This window comes from Athene noctua, chromosome 8 (genome assembly GCF_965140245.1).
Source record: "Athene noctua chromosome 8, bAthNoc1.hap1.1, whole genome shotgun sequence".
In the NCBI taxonomy this organism is placed as follows: domain Eukaryota; kingdom Metazoa; phylum Chordata; class Aves; order Strigiformes; family Strigidae; genus Athene; species Athene noctua.
This window is the reverse complement of record NC_134044.1, coordinates 2,706,793-2,730,471: the sequence shown is the minus strand read 5'-3', so window position 1 is coordinate 2,730,471 and position 23,679 is coordinate 2,706,793. Positions and strand designations below refer to the sequence as shown.

General features: G+C 43.1%; 1 protein-coding gene across 2 annotated transcripts; it reads left to right on the top strand.

Annotated features, from left to right (window-relative positions):
* The first annotated feature begins 11 nt into the window (after positions 1-11).
* Positions 12-23,319, top strand: CEP63 (centrosomal protein 63). Of its 2 annotated transcripts, none has more exons than XM_074911919.1 (15): positions 12-139; positions 2,692-2,760; positions 4,425-4,605; positions 6,536-6,631; positions 8,857-8,982; positions 9,855-9,968; positions 12,416-12,649; positions 12,908-13,053; positions 13,848-13,982; positions 14,608-14,722; positions 16,561-16,758; positions 17,207-17,293; positions 19,317-19,522; positions 20,063-20,369; positions 22,807-23,319. In XM_074911919.1, the coding sequence occupies exons 2-15, from the start codon at positions 2,717-2,719 to the stop codon at positions 22,963-22,965; spliced, it is 2,148 nt and encodes a 715-aa protein (XP_074768020.1). In that variant the 5' UTR covers positions 12-139; positions 2,692-2,716; the 3' UTR covers positions 22,966-23,319. The 2 variants fall into 2 exon arrangements, with proteins under 2 accessions (XP_074768020.1, XP_074768019.1); XM_074911918.1 differs by having other exon boundaries at positions 32-139; positions 2,625-2,760.
* The last annotated feature ends 360 nt before the right edge of the window (positions 23,320-23,679 follow it).

The following is a 23,679-nucleotide window of genomic DNA, read 5'->3' as shown; positions in this document are numbered from 1 at the left end:
GCCAAGCCAAGCTTAGCCAAGCCAAACCCGGCCCGGCCAGGCCAGGCCAGGCCACGCCACCCGCCGTCAGTGACGGTCGCCGCCCCTCGCGGCGGGGTCAGAGCAGCGGCCGGGCCGGCGCGGGGAGCCCGGAGCGCAGGTCGGCCCCGGGGGGTGGGTCCGGGCCTTATCCCCGGGGAGCGGGGCTGGTGAGGAGGGGGCGTGCGGGAACACCGGCAGCGGCCCTCCGGTGCCGGGGAGGAGTTAAAGCCCGGCAGCAGGAGGGCGCGTGTTCCGGAGTCTGTCCGGTGGCTCTGCGGAGGGGACGCTGGCCCGGGTGGCTTCTTGCCCGGGTGAAGCTGCGGCGTGGTGGTTGCTCCCGGGTCCTGCCCGGCCTCACAGCAGCCGGCGGTGGCGTTGCCAGGGGCTGGCGAGCCCAGCCCGGCCTTACCGGCGCTTCTGGAGAGTGCTCGGTGCAGCACGGGTCGTGCTTTCCTGTTCATTGTTACCCTACTTCCAGCGACACTTCAAAATTGCACCCTACTGTGTTTTTTAAAATGCCAGATAATCCTGATTTTTTCTCCTGGGCAGTATTCTTAAATCCTGCGTGTTGTCAGATTTTCTCCACTTGGCTCTACTGCTACAATTAATGAGTTGGGATGCTAAATCTTGTTGATTTTTAGACGTTTTATCTTTTCCACAAATACGTCCTTTTCCTTCAATTTCAGAAGTGACAGGCCAGCTCTTGTTGCTTCAGCTGTAGTTAATGACAGAGATTGTTTCCTCTCCTGGTGTCTGTGTGGGTCTTTATATGCAGTTGCCTCTAACTTGCACATTGTAACTTGCAAGCTTGAGGAGTCAAAATATAATAGGAAGTCAACAAACCTGATGTGATATAAAACTGGCTAGAGGTTTCTGATTTCATGGCTCTTTCCCCAAAGGTGGGTAGGCTGGCAGGTATGCAAAGCTGGCAGATCCGGCCGTCGCACCTTGAGGGCCCTGCTTAAAGCCTGACAGAGGCAAGAGAGGATGCTGCCTGGCCCCTCGTGGCTCAGCGCTTTCAGTGTTGAACTGATCCCAACCTCTCACGAAAGGAGCTGCTGATAAAGGACCTGGATTCTGCTCCAGATTTTCTTTCTGAATTTTAGCAGGCGTTCTCTGTGGTGGACAATGAAATCTCTCTGCTACCCACTGAAAATCGATTCTGTGTAGGTGTGATTAGGATGAAACAGAAGAGCCGCTACAGGCTAATGTCTGCTGTTGCCACTTGGAGAACTCTCTTGGAGTTCTGTCAGCAGCTCTGGGGATCTGCTTGTCTGCTCTCCTCAGCAGCTCTGCCATCAGCAGTACAACAAAGGTGTTCTGCATGCTGATTGAATTTTGCTAAGCACAGGCAGGACCAAAGAGAGACAAAACACCGTATCAGAATAGGGATAGGATTTTTTTTTTTTTTTCCCTCAGTGAAATACGTATTTTCTGTGTGTGTGGTTTAAAATACAGCTGAACTCCAGGGACAGGCTTTAATCTCTGGATGGTGTTTTAAAATGCTGTAGGAGCAGGATAGAAGCTCTGATGAAAGTGAAAGAGCAAATCTGAGTTTGCATTTCTGAGAGTCTCACTTTTTGTGACCTACTCCCACTTTTGTTGATTGCTTAATAATGCCATATTAACCTTTGCTGGGAGGTTTCATCTCTAACTACTTGAGAAAGTGCACAGATGTTTTGGAAACAGAAGATTGTGTGAATACCTCCACAGAGTGAAACTGAAGTGTAGTTTTTGTATCCTCAGGATGAGTTTAACCATTTTTCTGTTAGAGAGCCACAGTTTGATGGAGGAGCCACTGAAATAAATTCTAGCTTTTTCGGTGTTCCATGGTAACTTTTTTTTTTTTTTAATTCCCCATTTTGCCTTTAATGTAAACCTTTCTTGTTTCACAAATACGTGAAACTTCTCTGTGTATGCATACATACATACCTGTGCTCATGACTTAAAGGATGTAATTTTTAACTAAGACAGTGTACTGGTACTGTAAATTTGTGCAACTTATTTCCATAGCTTAAGGCATCAGAGGAGTTTTTGAAGAGTTAGTCCCATCTTAAAATTCTCACAACTGTATGAACTAGCAACATGTCCTGAATGCGTTTGTAAACTGTGTGATCTCTTTAACCTAGTCTGTAATAGGGACTTGTTAGGGATCTAATTTTTGGATGGATTCTTACTGCTGCTTGCTACAAGATGCTTATAGTTTTTCTCTGAAGTGACAAATGTCCCTGTCAGAGGTGGATCTTGGGCTGGCCCGTTTGGAAGTCCCTGTGTGTCGCTGATCCTCCACAGTTTGGTGCAGTCAGGAGATGTGAGATCTGCAGCTCCCAGTGTGTTGAGTTTGCCTGTTTGCTGAAGTTCAGATTCTCTTTCACTGCTGTTGTTCGAGTTATTCCATATATTATCACATGATTATATACATGCAATTTGATAACGATGAATGGTTGTGCTGGGTCTTTTTTTTTGTAGAAAAATCTGTTTGCCTTTATTCGGCAGATATTTGACTTGTAAGCTCATGAAGGCGACCATTGTTTTCCTCACCTGTAACTGTGTGCTAATTTTTTTTAACTTCTTTCCTCCGTGGACTTCTGCTTGTTTTGCAGTTGGATGGAGAAGTAGCCTTGTTCATACATTGCCATGAGTGACTGCTGCTTTTGTGTACTTTCCTAGCTGCTGAACCCACCAGGATTTGGCAATGGAGGCTTTGCTGGAAGGAATGCAGAGAAATGGGCAGGGGAGGTATGTATGCAACAGTATATACCCGTCATTCAAGATCATTTAAGTATTAATCTTCCCTCTTATTCAGAATCAAATCCTCTGGTATCAGACGAAGCTTCTGTTGCTTAAATAAGGACATTTGAGTTTGCCTGCTAGTGCATGCTGGTGGACAAATACAATGTGCAGTGGCCTTCAGCTGGTGCAGAAGCAAAGCCACTGATTGAGATATAATGCAAAAATTTAGTTTTAAATCTTCCTGAAAATCTTATGTGGGGTTTTTTTTTTTTTTTTTGGTCTTAACATCAGGACCAATAGTAATTAAAAGTGTGAATAAATACTTTGTTTGTAACAGCTTTGCAAGGTTAATGAGGCATGACTTAGTTATCTGTTTTTATTGAAAACATCTGATTATTTCCTGCCTGTATTGGAACAGCCGAGTCCCATTCGTCTCTGAAGAATCCTGAATGCTTTGTCTTAGTATCTAGACTTTTGGATACCCAAGAGAGACTGTAGTGCCAATAATGGAAAAAAATGTTTTATGTGTTAAACAAGTGTGAAGCAAAAGTCACTGATGCCATTTTCATAGTCATCTTTGAGAATGTGACTCAAGTTTCCTGATACCTTATCTTCTACTGAGAACTGATTGAAGAAATCGAGTTTAGACTTAGCTTTATATTAGCAGATGCTGTGAAGGAAATGTTCTTTCTTTATGTAATAGCTGCTAATTTTTTGGTTAACTCGCAGGACAGGGTGAACTTCAAATTTAACTGATTTTGGCTCCTTTAGGAAGTATTTCTTTCCCTATAGAAAAACTGCCAAGTTGTGAAGTGTGCATATGTCCTGGGGGAACAGAGAAATTTCAATCCCTTAACCTATTGATTTCCCTTTCTTTTCAGTGCTTCCTGTTTGACAGGCAAATTAAGAGGGTAAAGATCATCTTGGAGTGCGCTGCCCTCTAGGGCTGTATCTTGCAAGCCTTAATATTGTCCCTGGTTTAGCAGCTTGTGAAGTTTTAGAGGACTTAGTTGAATTGGCTTCAATAATTACTGCACCAAATTAGAAATTGCAGCATCGCTAGGGAGCATGCTCTCCCCATTGGATTGCAAATGTTTTATTCTTCATTATCATGTTGTCATCCAACCCCCTCTACTTGGGGGTTTGTCTGCATTTATGATAAACTTCGGTTTTCAGGAGCTGATAGCTTGGCTGTAAGATTTCTCTGGTGACTGAAATTTGGTATAAAATGCCTCTGACTGGAGAGTAATTAAGATAAATACAAAATATGGATAAAACATGCTCTGGTTTACTTAGATAATGTATAGTACTGAGACAAAGGGATAAGTGTTTATAGGTGGTTGGGACCGTTCTCTCTACACACAGGCATTTAAAGTAGTTTGTTCTTGCTGGGATTTTGCAAGTATTCTTTGCTGGTCATTGCCAAATTTAGGTCTCTGCCCAGTGATACAAACATGCCACTTATGAGATACTGCATTAGAGAATGGGATGAACACGTAAATATTAAGTCTATTTCTCTGCAAGCTAATTTGCAGAGAGTTCAAAGCACTGCATATGCAAAGTTGGTCCCTGGGTGCACGTCAGCTTGTTCTGCTGACTTTGTTGGTATGGGACACTGGACCTCTGTTGGGTGGTGTCTGCTTTGTAACTTCAAACTCTTTCCCTTCCAGTGGTGGGTTCTTGACTTCCTGTGAGGCTGAGCTGCAGGAGCTGATGAAGCAGATTGACATTATGGTGGCTCACAAGAAATCTGAATGGGAAGGACAGACACAGGCTTTGGAAGCTTGCCTGAGTGTTCGAGAGCAGGAACTTTCCTCTGCCAGGGCTGCTCTGCAGGAAAAATATAAGGAGGTACCTCAGGTTCATACTGTTTTCTGATTGGTGTCAACCTGTGTGTTTTACAATATAAAGACTGAACCTGAATTTCAGAGTTTGACTTTTCATGGATGTGTGTTTTGGGTATTGTTTCATCAGTTCGGGTTGATTTATTTTTTTTAAAAATATTTAAATGCTAAGCCAAAATAAGAGGTCAACTTTAGCAAATAACTGTGCTAAGCAAAGCAGGAGCCTGTCTCATAGTTGGAAGTCAGGAATAGTATTTACAAAGGAGCCTGTTGGAATAAGGTGTCCATTTCATAATTCAACCAGAGTCAGATGATCAGCTCCCTAAAGGTTGGTGGAAGTCCACAGATTGAATTGTCAGAGTTCCTTGAGAGAACCCGGAGATGCTGAATCTGGACACAACAGTAATTGACAGCCCAGCAACCTGCAGTCATTGGTAGAAAAAACATTTGGTAGTGTAAACTACACCAGGATATTGCTGGGAGGTTCCCCAAGGGCTGTTTTATGCAGCTTAGGTTTTGTAGGCTTTAATTAAAGGCCTGGGGGAAGTGCAAAAAAATCACTGTATCAGTGGAGAAGTATCAGTAAGTGAAGTTTTTGCATAGGATGTGGACCATAAACTTGTGCAAATGAACTGATCAGAGGAAACCAGCAGGAGTCTGGGTAGCTATATCTTAAGATCTAGCCACATTGACATTTTCTGAAAGTGTTTAAAATTTGTCTTTATATTTATAGCTGCTGTGTCCTATCTTTCAGCAGACTCATCGCTACAAATCATGTTTTGGCAGCTCTCTGATGAAGTTGCTTTGATTTCTTGGGTCGAAAGCCAGCAGATAACTGCACAAGCAATTGGGTTTTTTGGGTGCCTGTACAAGTATACTGCATCCTCAAAATTACCCAAGTACTGCTGTAGCTATTAGTAATTTGATGTGGAATCTAGTACAATAGAGAGAAATGTGACAGGTTGCAGTGACAGTGGGTTAAGAACTCTATAGGTTCTTGTTAATATGGTCAAGTGTTTCTGTTGGTCTGCATGGCAAGTTTTGGAATGAATGTTTTTGTTACAGAATTACTAAATCTGGAGTCATGCCACAGGATTTCCATTTGCAAGAACAATGATTTTTATCATATAGGTTATCATTGTTATTATCGGTTGTGTTTTTGCAAGACACTTTTGTGAAATATTTACCACCAAAAGCGAACATTGATTTCAGAACTAAACTATAAACTGTGATTAAAGTTTCTTCTGGAGTATACTTGTGCTTTTGATTTACTCATATGAATTTTCTGTGGTGATTTCTTTTAATTCATTGGCTTGCTGTCCTTTGAACCTGCAGTTAGAAAGGTGGCCACTCTGGGTTGTGGATAGGAAAAAGATGGGGGGAAAAAAACCCACAAACCCAAAAAATGAGTCACTGGAGCAGTTGAATCAATGTAAGGGAAGTCTTCCCCATGAGTTTTAAAGCCCTGTTTCTTTCTTTGTCCCGCTCACCTCCATGTGCTGTTTGGAATCTTTGCTTCAGCTAAGCATGGTAAGATAATGACATGGCCATCTTTTCTCTTGGTAGATGGCTTGAAATCATAATGCGTGTTTATGAAGAATTGTTAAAAATAGCAGACAGAAATAGCCTTTTGACACAAGCCCAAACTGTCATCTTTATCCCCAAGCCTGAAAACCAGAAAGTGGCTCAAATCAAGAGTCCAGAACAGAAACAGTTCTGGCTTCAGCTTACCAAAGATTTAGGTACAGACTTAATCTGATTCATAGTGAGTGGCCACATTGAAATAATGTGCAGTTGTTAATAGAATTAGGGTCTTTTAATAGTGATTTCCTGCTCCTACTATGTCTATTTATGAAATGCAAACTAATTGTAGTATCTACTGACAATAGAATCCACTTCTATTGTTTTATTTATTTGCTTTTTAATTCTTCATTCAGGTTGGCATGTTGCGTCACCAGGTAGAAGACATGGAAAAAGCCAAACAGGACATGGTTAGAGAATATGAACAACAGCTGAAGAAATTTCAAGAGGAGGTGAGTTGCAAAAAGAGAAGATTGTTTTTTAGTTCTCAGTTGATATATGATGTGATAGTGAATACTTTGCGTCATTGCTTTTGTTTAAATACAATGGTTTTAAAGCTTCCCGTTCTTTTAATGTTCATGTTCTTACAAAAGAGAGCGTTGAGCGTAGACAAAGTAATATTTTTATGCTTCATTAGCCCTGTTTTTTGCACTTTGGAGGAACTTGGTGACGCACTGAAAACTGCTGAAGTAGAAATGTGGAGTAGATGTATTGTTGCAGTTTTCATGTGTTAGACATCTGCAGAAGTTTACTGCAAAAACGTCCTGGGTTCGCCCATTCTAGTCACAGTAGTGCTTATTCTGAAGTTGCCATGGGTACAGGCAGCAGCAGTTTGCTCTTTCAGCATGTCATGAAATTAAAAAAGGGTGGTGGTGTAACTGGCCTGGATCGTATGAAATCAAGAAATGAGAATGGTATGTAGTCTCATCTTCTTTTTGCCTCCATTGACTCTGAGTTTGTTGGTAAGGATTTTGTTCTCTCAAGGCATATTAGTCTTAATACACTTAATAAAAACTAAATATACTTAGAAAATATTTTTCAAAAATAATTTCAGAGCTTTCATCTCAAAAAGCTTCTTACTCACCAAGGTGGTATGTGTGGAATGTCCTGCAGGTGGTAAAACAGCGTTCCATGTTTATGCCTTAACTCTTTGCCTGCCTCCACTTGCTTGTCAGTAGCAGCGAGTTAAGTGGCATGAACAGCCAGTAGAGCATTGACCTGTTTTCTCTGTAGGATTGGGCCTAGTTCATGCTCACTGTAAGCCGTAAGTTAAATTAATTTAGTAGTCTCTGCTTTGACGACAGAAGGCATCTGTCCTCATTTAGAACACCTTACTGTTCAGTATGACTAACGGTCTTCATTCACTAGATGTTCCCACTGGAATTGTGGATAAGCTGCAAAGCAAAGCGGAGGTGCATTGGCAGATCTGCCTAAATCGCTAAGGCTAAAATACAGCATGTGTGTTGTGGCCAAAATTGCAATGTGTTGGTATTTTACCCACACAATATTAATGTAGATGATCTTAAGCTCCGGTACTTCTCAGTCATCTGTTCTTAGTACTGTTGGGGGAAATTCTTTCTGTCTTGGTTTACCACCATTACCAGTAAAATTACAGGTACAGTGTCTGACTCACTGAGATTGTTGAAAGAATAAACTTGGAATCTTCTGATGTGTTTGGCAAAAGATGCTCGTCAGTTAAACTCTAAGCCATTCCCATTGAACATGCCTGGACACAGGACTCTGGAGAACCTTTTGTGACCACTGTATGAGGTCTTGATTCGGATGTTTTTTCTTCTCACAGTCCTTCTCTTCATCCATGGGCTTAGCTTTCTCCATCAGTAAAACAGGAATAATGACTTCTCAGATTCATGTGACTTGAAACTTTTTATTTAATAGTTGAGTTGGGGGGAGCTCATCAGATGGAAAATTCTGTGCAAGTTGCAAGTGATTATTTGCACAGAGGGTCATTTAAATGTCAGGAGTTTTTTCCTCATTCCTGCTTCTGATACGGCTTTAGCATTCTAGCAGTAGGCGTAGGAGTGATATTTTCTGTTGGCATTCTCCACTCATTGTGAAATACATAGTGTATCTAAGCAGAAAATGACAGATGAAGTAGTGTTGATATTATGTATAATGGCAATTCTCAAATCTTCCTTCTCCCACTAAGCGGAAGAGTTCCAGTTCCCACCTGAGCTTCACAAGTGTATTTTAATCACATAAGAAATTCTGCCTCTGTGTAGAACTACCCGCCACCCCATGTGTGGTGTGATGTGCCCCTCTGTGTGAGGAGATCAACCACAGGTACTGCCTGCTATTGCTGTGGCTGGGAGTCACCTGTAGAGAGAGGTACCATGCTCTTGCTACATTAACATGTAAACCTCCATCTTATCAATATTTTAGTCATGTTTTAATAGTGGTAAGACAGAGGTCTAATTAGAGCTGCTGATGTCATGACTTCAGTGGCATCTTGCTACTCGTATACGACTTGGCATATTTTGCAATCCTGTTCGTATAATAGGCTCATTATACAAATAGAAGTCTTTGCTTGCAAGCTGTGTGGTCTTGATTAGGGGAATTGTTTGTGTGAAGCCATTTTGTGTGCTTCTTTTAAAAGTGCTGTTTAATTCTTGCCTTGGGGCCTTGAACAAAGTTGTCTCTTTCACTGTATTCCTTGCAGTTGTCCAGGCTGAGGAGGAGCTATGAGAAGCTGCAGAAGAAACAACTCAGAGAAGCTAGAGGAGAAGCTAACAAGAGACAAGGGGAGGACCAGTTTGAAATGAGCCGTCTGACCAGGAAACTGGAGGTATGTAGTGAAAAAGCAAGTGCTAACCATAGTTTGTATATATTAACTGACTTTCTGGGCTTCACTGGTGACTGCATAGTCTAGTAGGGAGTGGACTATGAATCCCGCTTAAAAAGTACTCTCCTTCTAGTCTCCAGGTGTAGCTCTTCTCAGCTGCTTGTGTAATAAAAGCAGTTTCCTGTGTTGGGGCCTCTGAGTACACAGGAGAAGCTATGCTGCTGTTCTTATTCTTAGGCTAAATGAAAGGAAGAAGGTGCTGGAAGAGTAATTAATTATGTGAATGGAATGAATTCAGTGTGGTGAAGTTGTCATCTCACTTTGTTGAGGAGGAGGGAGCTACACGTCAGACTTTCTCAACCCTGTCTCATCGTTTAATCTTTCTGCTATGCTGAGCTCAACCGCACTCAATTTTCTTCTACTGTACCCTGAAGATGTGGCTAACAAATACATCTGACTGATGTAGTGTCCAATTTCTGGAGCAGAGATTAGCATTAAAATTCTGTAGTTCATACTTGTCATCTGAGTGATTTCAATAGCAGTGTGTTTTGGAAGCTAAAGCCAGTCTGAATTGTTAAACCTCTGACAGCAGATCCATGAAACTAGCCATGAATCTGTTAGCACTTAACATTTGTAAACAGCAATAATTGACACTGACGTTTTAACTCAGGCGGGAGAGAAATACAGCAAGCACAGTATGTGAGGGGTTTTATACTGCTGAGCTGGTGCATCAAATGACGGGCTAATGGTTTCCCTGCTGTGGGGGAAGGTGCATGAGGATATGGTGGAGAGAGAAAGCAAACGTGGATATGAACTAGGAGGGGGCCTTATTGTCATGGACGTACTGCTCCCAGCCACCCCTGCTGTCCTTGCAGGAGTTTCGTCAAAAATCACTTGACTGGGAGAAGCAGCGCTTGCTTTACCAGCAGCAGGTGGCATCGCTGGAAGCACAGAGGAAGGCTTTGGCTGAGCAGTCTGAGCTCATTCAGGTACAATTAATATGTGCTGAAAGTTTTTGTTTTGTTTATGGCAGCAGGTGGGAGGGGAGGGAGGGGGGAAGAGGGAGAGACTAATGAAATCTCAGAGGCTTGAATCCAGTTTAGGTTGCCATTGAAATGACTTTTAATGTCCCAGTGGAATAAGGTTTACTTGTATGAGTGCTGTATGGAGAAAAGATCTGGAGTCTGTCAACAGAGACTAGATAGACCTTGTGCAGCTCTCCCTGCCACCTCTCCAGTTAAGAGAGAAGATAGTAGGATGAAGCTTTCCCTAGGAGGCAGAGACCACAGCATATGACACTTTAAAATAGCTGTTACATCATGTCGTGTAGTTCAAAGCTGTGTACCTGCCAGTAGCTAAATATGTACCTTGTGGGTCCAGCTCAGAGGATGATGTTGGAGAGTAGTCTTCCCCTGTGACAGATACTTCTGCAAAACACTGAAGTAACAGCAATTTTTAGCACCATCCCCACCCCCCCCCCCCGCCCTTGTTTTGTTTTTGTTTTTTTTTTTAAGTCTCTTAAAGGCAAAAAGTAGTGGCGCTGCTGTTCCTGAAAAGCTAATTGTTCAGTGAGTTAGCGGTGCTGCAGCAGAGCAAGATGAATTGACCTAGAGCACAGCTGTGAAGTCACACTGACACAATCACAGCAGACACTGATAAGAAGCTCTTGCTGGGGGCTTTACACTTAATGGGCTCCTGAGTTGCTCTTGAGTGGAAGCTCCTGCAAGGAGGAAGTTTGTGATGACAGGACTGAAGCTGGCTCTGACAGGGGCTGTGTGAGAGGCTGACACTTGTAGATCTACAAATGCAGAGAGAGTCGTTGAGCAGAAGGTCTTGCTGCTCTGCTGTCTTTGTATCATTGATAGCTCAATTGTCTGAGAACAGATGTGTCCTTGGAGTGCAGGCTGGTATTTTGGAGTGCAGAGGAACTCTTCTTACTGTGCAGCAGAAAACCAGGAATTTGGGGAGATTTTTCCTGAGCAGTGTAAATGACTTAGGTGCGTAGATACTGTGAACGGGCTGCCTGAATCCTCAATTTCTTTGAAAAGCCCAGCATGAAAGTGCTAAATTTTTGCCTTGGATGTTTCTATGTATTTTGTATGCTTGGATGTTTTTCTGGCACAAGGTCAAGATGAGAGCTGTGACCATGAAGTACTTCCCCTTTCTCTTCTTCCAGCTGGTTTCCCCTCATATCTTTCAGTGCAGCTTAGGGAAGCTTGGCATTCTTACCTAGTGATGATCACCTTCCTATAACACCTGCAGCCTTTAAAGTCAACAGGTGAAACTTGGAATTCATTGCTGTCCTGCGTGTTTGGAGGCTGGAAAGAAGAGATAGGTTAAACGTTTTCTTAATGCAGAAATAAATATTCAGGTAGTCTGGTACTCCAGTTTTGTGGGTGGAGAAAGGCTGTACTTTAAACTCTTGCCCCTCCTGATTACATTTTCTGTCATGACTATTCAAAGAACGAAAAGGCTGTAATCAAAATTATACCATAGTCTTCCAAATGCACAGTTCCTATAGTTTTCTCAGTTATGAGGCATTATGTGTCAGGCAATAAATCAAGGCATGTGGTGATTCTGAAGCTGGCAGGAATTGCTACTCTTAGAAACTGGGAGTAAAAGACTACTCAAATATTTTGTTTCAGCCCTTAAAAATTGTAAGGTGCTATACAAAAAGGGAATATATGAAGCAAATATTCTTAGAAGCTTATATGAGAGCTGGCTTGTTAAATTTCACCAGCTAACTAGGTGGAAAGAAATGCTGTGAAATAAACTATTGTGCCTACAAATAATAGAGCATGTATTGTTTGCTAGTCATATGTTCTTATAACTTTTTTGTCTGCCATTAAAACAATGAAACATTCAAAGTGAGCATTCTCGCAAGCTGTTAGAACCAGATATTTACTGCATAAAGCAAAACTTAATTGACTGTTACACCCGTTCGTTTTTTGATCTGTTTGATGGTTGTGGGTTTTTTGTATTGTGCACTAAGTGCTGCTTTCTATCCTGGTGTGGAATTAATGATTGGGTAATCTTTAGCTTGTGTATGGTATTCACAAACCTTCTTACATGCTGCTGTTTCTGCTGGTCTAGCCTTAGGTTAATGAGCAAAAAATAGTAGGCAGCTTTGTTCTTAGACAGTTCATACTCGGACAACTTGAGTGATTTGAGATCTGCTTTTCACGAATTCTCTTTGAATCCCTTTTGAAATCAGAGGGCCCCCTTATTTTATTTTATTTTATTCTGTTTCCCTTCAGAAGTTTTACCCATCGTGTAGCCCTGGAACAATACTTTCCCTAATTGCCTGAACTGTAGTGTTGCTTACTTTGAGAATGTGGCTTGTTACACAAAGAAATCAGTAGTGATTTTGAATGTAGTTTTGATACACTGTATTTTCTATAATTCAGCTTTAATGCAAACCAATTGCTCTTAGCAGACTCAGCTCGCCAGTCGGAAGCAGATTCTGGAGTCAGTGGAACTGGCCAGCCGATCAGAAATCCAACACTTAACCAGCAAGCTGGAGAGGGCCAATGATGCTATCTGTGCCAATGAGATGGAGGTGGAGAGGCTTAACATGAGGGTGGACGACCTGACTGAAAACAATCAGATGATTCTGGAAGATCAGCAAAGAGTTCAAGAAGAATTAAGGCAATCCAAGAAAATGTTAGAGGTCAGTGGAGGAACTGTTAGGAAACTGAATACAAAGCAGTGCCTGTGAGAAGTAGTAGGAAGACTCTTCGTTCCAGAGCTCCCGTCTCTTCTAGAGCCTTTGTAAGGTTCCTGATCGGTCTCAAAGCTGGCTTTGTACCCATGTGGTACTCTGCAGTATTGCCAAGGGTTCCTTAAAAATCTGATCAACCTCTTGTCATGTTACAGCAAACTGATTTGGTCCATCTTGCAACAGTCATTCCTACTCCCTCCTGTGCAGGTGCTGCAGGATGAGAAGATGGAACTTAGAGCCACCTTGCAGTCTCAGGAAGATTTCATTGACAGCTCCAAGTTGCACCAGGAACGGTTACAGAAAGAGCTGGCCAGGGTGACTGAAACTCTTCGCACAAAAGAGCTCCTCATCAGGTAGCATTTGTACCTCACTGGTACTTATGCTCTTGAATCCAGATCTATATTCCAGGTTCTCCCACTGAGGGCGGTAGAAGCATTTTTGTGCGTTTGGATCTGTATTGGTTGATATTTAGAATGGCACATCATAGTTTCTCACGAGTGCTGTGCTTTCTTGCAGCATTTGCCAAGTTGCATTGCTTTTGAAATCAACTGATACTCAGTGAAGAGTGTGGAAGGAATCAGCTTTCTACTCAGCTAGGGGAAGCGCAGGGCTTTTGAGTTGGGTTCCCCCCCCCCCCCCCCCCCCGCCATTTTCAGTCAAGTGCTGGAGGCTTTTCAGGATTTGATAACATGCTTGTTAACGTAGGTGAAAGTTCTCACCGATTTAATGATGTCAGATTAGGGTCTTGGTAAGGTGACAAAGTCACCTTGGCCTTCCCCTTCTGCACTGGCAACATGCAAAAACTATAGGGTTCTGATGGTCGTGTCAAAAGGTTTTGCTGTATGTTAACCTAACAGCCACACTGTTTCTTACAAGCTGCATGTCTGCTAATAGCAGGGAGACTCTGTGGGTCATGGAGGCCAACGTCAAAAATAGGATGTAGTCTTTTTTAATCAGCCTGAACTCAGACAGGGGGCTGTCATCCAGCTGGTATGTTTGCTTTTTCACAGTGCGCACAGGTGTCACCTACTGTTGGGTTTTGTGTAGTTTTCAGAGAATTCTAAGAAAATGGTGGTTATGTTCTCTGTATTAGTGAACTTGAACGTGACCTTTCTGTGCCGAGATTAAAGTTCATGTTTCTCCTTAGGGCCTTGGAGGACCGCTTGCAAGAGAAACAGTTGTCTTCTCCGGGGCTGGAGCTGGAGCATATACTACTGCAGCTGGATGTTGCCCAGAAGAAGGAACAGCACTTACAGTCAGAGGTGACTCATCCTGAGAACAGGTAGCAACTGCTGGTTTCCCCTGGATGTGCGATGAAACTTGGATAATAATATAATACCTAATACATTGTATTCATCAAGTTAACCAGTCCCACTGATTTTTGTAGGCTTATTTTAAATATCAAAGGTCTAAAGAAATCAAATGCTATTCATTTTGCAGTTTAATAGTGAGACTCTTTTGCTTGTTGGTTGCCTGTTTTTCATTGCACACTGTGGGTGTTTTCAGTGTTTTAGCTTGCTTAGGCTTAGCACCTTCATTCATAATAGGTTAAGGAGTCTTTGTTAGTCAGCTGGTAAGAACCAGATCTAGACCTTCCTGTGAAATAAGAATTATAAACAAGTCTTCCCCTCTGCGTTTGTGGTTTTCAGACTAGTGTTTGCATGGGAAGTTTGTAATCTTAGTATGGTAAAGAAACAAACAAGAAACAGTTGTTATCTATTGTATCAGCTTCCTGATCTCTTTTGAAATGATTTTGGTAAACGAAGCAAAGGATTGGTAAGGAACTTCTAGGTTAAGAGTCCGGTTTCTGTTATGACGGACATGGGAGACTGCTTGGAAGATCAAAGTTTCTTTGACCGTGTCCTCCTTGGGGTATTCTAATCTGTAGTTTTACATTTGGCACCCAGCCTGGTGTCTTCAAATGCAAGGTGTGTACAGCTGAGTGAAGAGCTGGATGAGAATATCAAAGACCTGCAGTCAATGGAAGAACACCATACTGAATCAAAGGCAGAGATTAAAAAGGTAATGTTGCTTTGTTCCTGGAGAGTGGGAAAGGCACTTGTGGAGTCAGCTGTTCCTGTGTGTGTTGTGCCTCAGCACTGCGCAGTTAGCAAAGCTCCAAATGGGACCAGAGCGCGGGAGTGGTGCGGAGGCAGTGATAGGCTGAGGGGAAGGAGCAGATCTGATAAAGGAGCAGTTGGGAGGATAGGTTTGCAGGTTTCTGTACGTGGCTGTGTGGCTTCCTTTGTGAGCATCTCTTAGGCCTAGCTCTTCTCTGCAGTGTGCAGATACTTGAATTAGTGCTGGAGGGGCAAATATGCAAAGAAATTAAGGCCTGAAATCCTGAGTTTAAGCATAATACAGGCTCTCAACAGGATGAAGAGCAGGGAGGAATGGGTTTTGCTGCAATATGCCTTGTCACACTTGAGACAGGGCTTCAGATGTGTTCCAGGCTGTACATGAATAAGGGAGCTTGTTTCAGGCTTGATACCTAGACGTGAACTCAGGGGCTGGAAGAAATGGAGCAGGTCATCTGCCACGAGGACCTCGCCCTAGTGCCCTGTGCACCCAAGGGAGGCAAGCCCCCCAAAAAGGCTTGACTTTTAGTAATGGTCTAGATCAGCTAGTGTGAGGGCTTTCACTGGAGCCTGGTTAAAGCAGAAACCTTATTGGACTTGAGTGAAGAACCTCACTTCTGTGTAAATCTTTCATCCTTTATTCTGAATGTACAGAGATGCAGATCTTGCCAGAGATGTGTGCTTGGTTACGCATTTAAACAGCCACACAATAAATGAATCTCCTACAGGCTGCTGGGGAGGAAAGAGAGATTTATTATGGTTGTTTCTATTTTATATACTTGGGAGGCGTTGAGGTGACATGGAGATAAATCACCATATGTATAATATTTACATGGCTAGGCAGAGATCATCTGGTTCAATTTTCTAAAATGCTTATAATTCTCAGAAAAATCCTGGAGGTTTGGGTGGTTAATATTTCTGGCTAATGGAATGGAATACTAGGGAAGAAATTATGCTATGTTGTTGTTCTGTTATGTCACTGAATAAGTATAGGTGTGCCTACCAGAATATTATATGCAGTGCAGGTCTGCGATCTCAGAAAGGGTTGAATAAAATAAGGTGTGGAAAATGATAACCAAAAGGATGGAGTGTTTTTTTATACAAGGAACAGCCGAATGGGATAGGACTTACTAAACTGGAAAAAGAGATAATTGAGATTGAACATACTAAAAATAAAATCATGCCTGTCATGTGGAAAGTAAATAGGGAATGATTATTCTCTCATAATGCAGGGACCAATGGTCATCAAACGGAGTTATGAAAACAAAGAGGTATATTTTTACCCTGTGCATAGCCAGCTTGTGGAAGTTTGCCATGGGTAGCTTTAGTTGCTACAAGCGAATATCAATTCAAAAGACTTAGGACAAATTCATGGAAGAAAAGCCTGGCTAGAGCTATTTAAAGATACCATCTCTGCCTCAGGAAGGCGGAGTGGCACATTGCAGGGTTATGTTATGAAAGTGATACTGTGCTTGCCTGGCGATGGTAAACCTTTGGGTATCTATTGTTGGCCACAGAGCCAGAATGGTGAGCTAAAGAGACTGTGATTTGATCAGTTTGGGGGTTTTCCACAGCATGTTCCAGTTGGCAGTTTGTGGTGTGGAAAAGGTTTGGTATGAGGTGGTTTTCAATCAGGAAGGACAAGCATGCACAGAGGGCTTGTTACATAGAGCTTTTTGTTTTCCAGTATTTAAATTTCACATTACCATGTACAATACTTTTGCTTTTTTGCTGAAACATCTTTTAAAAGCTCGTGGGTGGTGTGTGCATATCTTCTTCCAGCTGAAAGAGCAGCTCTCTCAAGCTGAACAAACTCACAGCAGTGAGCTAGAAGTGATGAAAAGGGAAATCTCCAGGTTGACACAAGAGTTACAGCAGCGGGACATCACAATTGCATCTGCAAGTGGCTCCACATCAGACCTAGAACAACAGCTGAGAACGGAGATTGAAAGAGCAGAGAGGAAAGCAGTGGAGCACAGGGTAAAAAAGGCAAAAGACTCTTACGCTGTCTCTTTAAGGGATCTGAAGGCTTGGAATACCATCCTAGTTTTTAGCGATGTTAATAGTTTCCTTCTCTCTTCAGCCTTTGAACAAAGACTTTGAGACCCTTCTGATGAAATCTTCTCGTTTATGGTGTTCACTGAATCTGTCTTGCTGCTTCCTTTCAAACCAGTAACTGACAGTCCCACAGAATTCTTTGAGATCACTCATGCTAACTAGGCCTGGATGATGACATCCTTGAAAAGTAAAGTAAATAAATGTGCATGGTTATTTGTATGGCCTTCTCTATAGGGTCCCTGCAGAACTAATGGCCCAAAACCTGCTTTGTACTTGTGCTTGAATTGAGGGTGGAAAATGCCTGTAGGGTGTTGTGGACATGTGTTGTGTTCTTTTTATCTGAGCTTGTTGTTTGCCTCTGTCTCCTCAGGTAATTCTGGTCCAGCTGGAAACCTTGAGGCTGGAAAATCGTTATCTCTCAGAGATGCTGGAAAAAATGAAATGTGGTATGCTAGAGGTATGCGTTAGTGACCAGAGGAGGGAAGGGGCTAGCATCATGTGTCCCCTGACTGGGAACAGAACTAGTCTTTGCCCAGGCCTCTCCAAATGCTTGATAAGAGTTCAGTGAACTGAAAACCCAAGCAAAAGAGGCAATTTGTGAGGAAATAAGGTGCAGAAATACTGAGCATCTTGTTCAGTCAGAGAGTAATGAGAACTGCAGAAACAGAACCGTCATCTTGGTTCCTTCTCCATGGGGTCTGGACCATGTTTTTTAGTACATTTTGTTACATTTGCATTTTTGTGCTGGTTTACCTCAAACCTCTGATTCTGAAGCAGTGATGTCCTTTTGATCTGTCTCAGAGCTGTAACTGCTCTGGTCCTTGCACTTGCTGGGCTGGGAGCATGTTGCCCTCCTGGTGAGGAGCCACTCAGCAGGGCTGTCCCTTGCACTCCACAGGCAGCCTGGGAGTATTGGCTGGATGCCCTGGGGCAACGCGCCGGGAAGGGGCACTGTGGTGGGCTCCTGCTGGTGTGGCACTCTTGAGGCCAGCTGAGGGAGGGAGAAGGGGAGCCTCTGTGGAAGAGGTACTGTCTTGGCAGGAATAACACCTTGAAGGTGGTTTCGTTTTAGTGCCTGTGTGAAGGAAGAAATGGCTAGTTTGCAAGTTCTGTCTCACGTAAACCAGAATGGATGCCTCACAGGGAGCAAGGACTGGATTCAGACAGCTGAAAACCTAGTAGGAATATATCATCAGAGCTTTTATCCTGTCAGATCTGTAGGAAGGAAATACTCTGCTCTTAATATAAGTTTGGGGTGATTGTCAAATGTGCCAAGTTCTTGGGAAAGTGTTGAACAGAAGCTCGTGACTGGTGAGATGGAGAAAAACCAAAGCTTTCTGGAGGGGTGGTTTGAGACGGGAATGACCTAAGGCCCTTTACTTTCTGCTTGAAGTGCCTGGTGGGCTTTTGCTGGCTTGCCTTACCAAAAACTTGATACCAAAGTGCAAAGCAATAAACCTGTTGTGTTTTGGGGGGCTTTTGAGTTTTTTGGGGTTTTTTTGTTGTTTGTTTGGGGTTTTTTTTGTTTGTTTGTTTTTAAAAAAAGCCCCACAGCCCCCATGGCACAGGAGCTTCCTGTCTTGGCCAGGTTCTTCTCATGCACATTTGGAAAGACTTTAGATACAGCAGTGATGAGAATGAATTAAGCAATCTAAATTTAATAGAATTAGCAAAAAGAAAGTGGAAATGTCACAGAAGTATAAACAATGGAAATTATATCCACCTAGGCTAGTAAGGAAAAGATAGGGAGGAGCAAGTCGTTCAGTTTCAAAAAGAAAAAAAATACTTTTACCAGTGAAAGTTTCTGAAGGGCTATTGGTCATCCCATGTGTATGCACAGACTTTTGTAATTACTGCCTTTGCTAATTTGGGTGAGGGGATCTAGAAGTGTTCTTACAAGCAGCTTTGCTGGTAGATCACGGTGAAGGTAGGTTCTCAAGAGAGTGGTTCCTTCTCATCAACAGCAAACCACTGGGGTATGTGTCTCTTCACACCCATAGGAAGTATCTGGCAGATCCTGCTGCTCTCGTACCTGGAGAATTGCTCAGACTGAGACAGTTTATGGGGCTGCCACCTGAGTGTTTCCAGCTTTGGCTGAGAGGCTTGCATCCTAGTGAAGTGAGGGAATCCTAAAATGTACAGCTGGAGGAGAGCTCGAGGCCAAGCAGTCCTTCTCATTATCCCAAGGCCGGAGGCAGATCTATCTCAGCTATTCTCGGTCTGTATTTTCCTGTTTTCAGAAGCATCCAGTGGTGAGAGAGACTTCTTTTCCTAGGCAGATGAGCACAGCTTGTCTGGATGCAGACACAATAAAGAATGTATAATTGATTTGCACTTATAAAAGCCTTGAAAATTTTGCCAGTCAAAATTGAGATTAGAGGGCTACACCTTAAGGAAACGCTTGCTGGCCTTTGCTCTGGATTTGACTGTGGTGTCTTGCGAATCAGAATTTTTGACTTCAACCCTTCTCTGTCTGTTAGGAAAAAGATGGTACCCTAAGAGAACTCAGTGAAGACTATGCTGTTGAACTAGATAAATTAAAATCTGAGAACCAGCAATTGTGGAGGGATCTAGCAGAGGCCAGAGCAAAACTGGAGCTCACTGGACAGGTCTGCCAGGGTGAGCCTGAGGGCAGCGCTCAGCAGATGCAAGACGAAGAGCCTGGGGCCAGGGATGTGCAGTACAGGTGAGTGTTGCGTGACCCCAAGAATGCTGCTTCCTTATTATAAAGAACAGAAGGCGTGGGGATGTGTGGGTTTTTAATGATGTGCTTTATGTCTAGTATCTGTCTCCAGCACATAGTATGTATGGGAGAACACAAGGACTGTTTTGGAATCTGTCTTTATGCTGTAAGTAGTGCAATAGCTTTTAGTCCCAGCTGGTTTGCTTTCTGCAAAGCCAGCTAGTATTTGACTGTCTTTTGACTGCCTTTGCTTTTTCCTTTGATTGAGAAGCAGTACGTGTTCTTTTCGGTGAAGGGATTAGATTTGGCCCAGGTGGCTGTGCAGTGCTGGGATGTGCAGACTGTAGTTTTTGGTATCTACAATGGCAGAAGCGAATTCCCTAGAGACTAGATGTGCATCTGGAAGTGTTACAGAAACAAGCCAGTTTGGATTGCCAGGGCTGTTAGTAACCTGTATTTTAATTGTTATCTCTGCTCAAGTTTTCTCTAAAGTTCAGCTGCCAAGAGGCAAACTGTCAGTTATGTTTCAAACCTGCTTTCCAGGACAACTCGGGAAGCACAGCACAAACATGATGAACAAGCAGAGAGAATACATCACAGGGCTGACTGGACTGTTCAGCATCATCAAGGGGAGCCCCAGAGATGTGGGGCTGCTGAAACAGGAACCGTGACCCCCGAGACGGGTGAGCTGCCCACCCAGACCAGCAAGAATAACTCTATGGAGTCACTTGCTTTGGGGACCTGGCTGGGAACGGATCCTTTGCTCCATGTGCTGGATGGAAACAAAGATTTTGCAGATGAAGCATCTAAGCAGTCCGTCTCAGATCATCAGAGGGAATCTGTGCCTTTGGTAAGCAGTGGTATAGAAGCTGGCTGCTATTCAACAGCTGAGGGTATATCTGTGTTCTCATCTGAAAAAAGGAGCCAGATTTTTGAATGTACGATCTGGCTGCATGGTGTGTATGGTTCTGTAAGTATACATTAAATGTTAAACAGGGAGGGAAAAACACTGCTGGATGGTTAATACTTGGACAATGGGAGCCATGTGGTTATTCTTCAGAACTCTGGGAAAGAGCTTTATGTTTGGTATAATTGCTAAGCTAATTCTGGAAGCTCATGGTTCTCTATAGTGGCCTGTACATCAGTGTGTACCATGACCTGCTTATGTCACTTCAGAATTCTGCTTCAGCGTCTGGCTTGGGTCTGTAGTGGAGGCTCAGAGTGGATGTAGAGCGCTGAGTATTTCAATGTACAGCCTCTGGCTGGATCTGAAAGCTGGTGCTGCACATCTACCTTCACTGTGTATGCACAGGCTGAGTTTGACCCCTCTGAATGGATCTGCAGTAGTCAGAACTTAAAGCCACTTAGGAAGGCCTGAAATTGGTGCTTCACTGCACAAGGGCAGTCTGTTATTTTTCCCAGTCACTGATCATACTTTTTTAGTAAGAAACAGTGTTTGCACCTTCTCTGTCCTACCTCAGCTCAGTTCCTGAAGCACTTGCCCAGGATACAGGAGACTTGGACTCAATCACTTCTTCCTTTTAAGACCATCTCCCCCAGTACCCACTGTAATGACCAGGCTGTAGACTGACTTGAGCAGGGAGGGGAATGGAAGAGGGACACAATTGTTATACCCTGGGTCAGACAGGGCTGTAAGTAGTGCAGGGAGGGGAGAATCCTGATTACGGGTCCTTGCTCCAGACATGTTGCCTCTAGCAGCCTTCGGAAGTATTTTTTCCTCTGGTTGTGTGTTGTTAACAGTGACAGCAGCTATTTTTGCTTTGTGGAGAGCCCAGAAAAGAGTCTCTAGATGCATGGATAAGCAGATGCTTGTCAGCTTTGTAGGTCTTGACTAGGTTTACTATCAAGAATAGGTCTTGATTGTTTCATGACCGGAGTGGACATGTCCAGGAAACAAATGTTGGGAGCTCAGGGAACTGTCACATTCTAAATGGAAGCTCTTCAAGATGCAGGATTGGAACTGAGGTGTGAACAGTTGCACTTCAGGGTCTGAGAAGCTCTAGACCTTGGTGTCTAGTAGAAGAGAATGTGCTGCTTTTTGTTCTGAGAGGTAGAAATAAAGTTTCTAAGGAAATGCAAGTATTTCTCCTGGTGTTGACTGGGACTCCATGGTCAGGCTCCAGTGTCATTAAATCAGTTCCTTTAAGAGAGAAGAATTCTCATCAGTAGGCAATAGTGGGGTGTGAGACATTTGCTTGTTATCTGCAGTCTTTTTTTTCCTGCTTCCCTTTGTTCCTGGCTGTTGATAAAAGACCAGAAAACCATGAGACTTCAGGATTTGGAAATAACCAGTTGTGTTCTCTTGCCAAGACACTGAGACAAGTTTTTTGTAATGAAAGGCAGCCCCTTCGTTAGTTTATAATTCACCTGCCAGCCCTTGTATAGGAAGCTTCTCTTCATTAAGTTATAAATTAAGCCTAGTTTACAATGTAATTTTTGTAGTTATGAACTTGTGGGTAAGTAATGTGAGTAGCAGGAATAGTTCTTGACTGTAAAGAAAAGTATCTGGGCTGGTTTATTGACCATTGGTACCTGGACTGGTGTTCAGTGAGCTGCGATGGGAGTTTGGTCTGTACTTCCCCTGTGGGGTTGTACCAGGAACCCCCATTATTTCAGGAAAGGAGAAGAGATATGTAAAAGAAAGCAGAGATATCCCCAGTGCTGGTGCCAGTTCTTTCCTTTCCCTGGAACCCCTATACTGCTCACTGAGGTTTTTATGAAGACAAGGAGCAGGATGTAGACCTTAAGTATGAGGCTGCACTAGCACACCCAGGACAAAACCCCTGGTATTTTGTAGTGACCTTGTCTGGAGTTATGCTGTGATTGCATGTGCCGTGTCATTCCCTCTCATTATTTTAAGCTGAGGGGCTGGTAATTGAAGTGAAGCTCCAGTTCCCCAAGTAACCTGTCAATTCCTATCGATACCTCTGGGGTCGGGGTTCTATGTGTGAAGTGCAACAGTTACGTAGGCACATGGAGAGCTTACTTCTGTTCAGCCCTGGCCTCCCAGCTCTCTACAGAGGGGAGCTACTGGAATGGCAAAGTTATATGTGCTGAGGTACTGATTTTATTCCCTGTGGTTTTGGCAAAGGCTTGGGAGGTTTTCACTGTTGGTTGGAGACAGCTGGGAGAGACATTTACCTGTGACACAAGGGTAAGACCCGAGTGCTTAGTCTGTCCAATAGGATGGAAATGACACAAGAGCCTTTTAGAAGGCCAAAACTCAGAATGAAAAAAATACCTGATATCCCTTTGTTTCTCTCTAGTGTCCCCTCCCTACAGCTTCAGTTGGATCGATAGCTGCGAGGTACCTGGAAGAAGAGGAAGTGAGATCCCAGCACATCCTGGAGTGCCTAAATGCTCACATTGAGGAACTGAAAAAAGAGAGTGAAAAGATAGTGAGACAATTTGGACACCAGGAATAATGTTTCTTACAGAATTTGAATGCTGGTTTACTTGTGTGGTTCCAAACTGTGACTGTGGAGGTACCTATAAACCAATGGCCATTGGCACTCGAGTGAGAGGCTGTTATCTCCCACTTTGAGCTGAATCAGCAGGATGGATATTGAGGAAAGAAAACTCCTCTCTGATATGTTTGATCTGATGGGGGTTATTACACCACAAACACTTTAGTCAACTTGCTCTAGGTCAGAAACCGGCATCAGGGGTGCGTGTTTGTGCACTCACAAAGACATTATGGTGTTTTTTAGGAACAAACAATTTACTAATTTTAATGTAAAGTATTTTAAGTGCATTTTATACATGTAAAAGCATTGAAATAAAACAGAATGGAAAACCACCTCTTTCCTTGTTCGTACAAATACACAGAGTAAATATCTTGTGGCTTATCTTGCCTTCTCATCAGGAACTTTGCTCAACACCTTTTCCATTGTTTCCCTCCCAGAGTAGCGATGTTTTTCAAGGAACGAGGAATGTAATTCCTCTTTCCTTCAGGCTACCAGTATTTCCTCCATTCAATTTCCCCTCAGTGGAATTTCTTAATGTTTCCTGGTTCTTGCAGCTTCTGCCCTTTACTGTTTGTATAGTATCTGGTGTCTTTATCTTGCCTTGCATGTTGCTTGAAGTACTGGAAACTAGCTGAGAAATGAGTGGCTGAATTCTGATTGTGGTCACAGCTC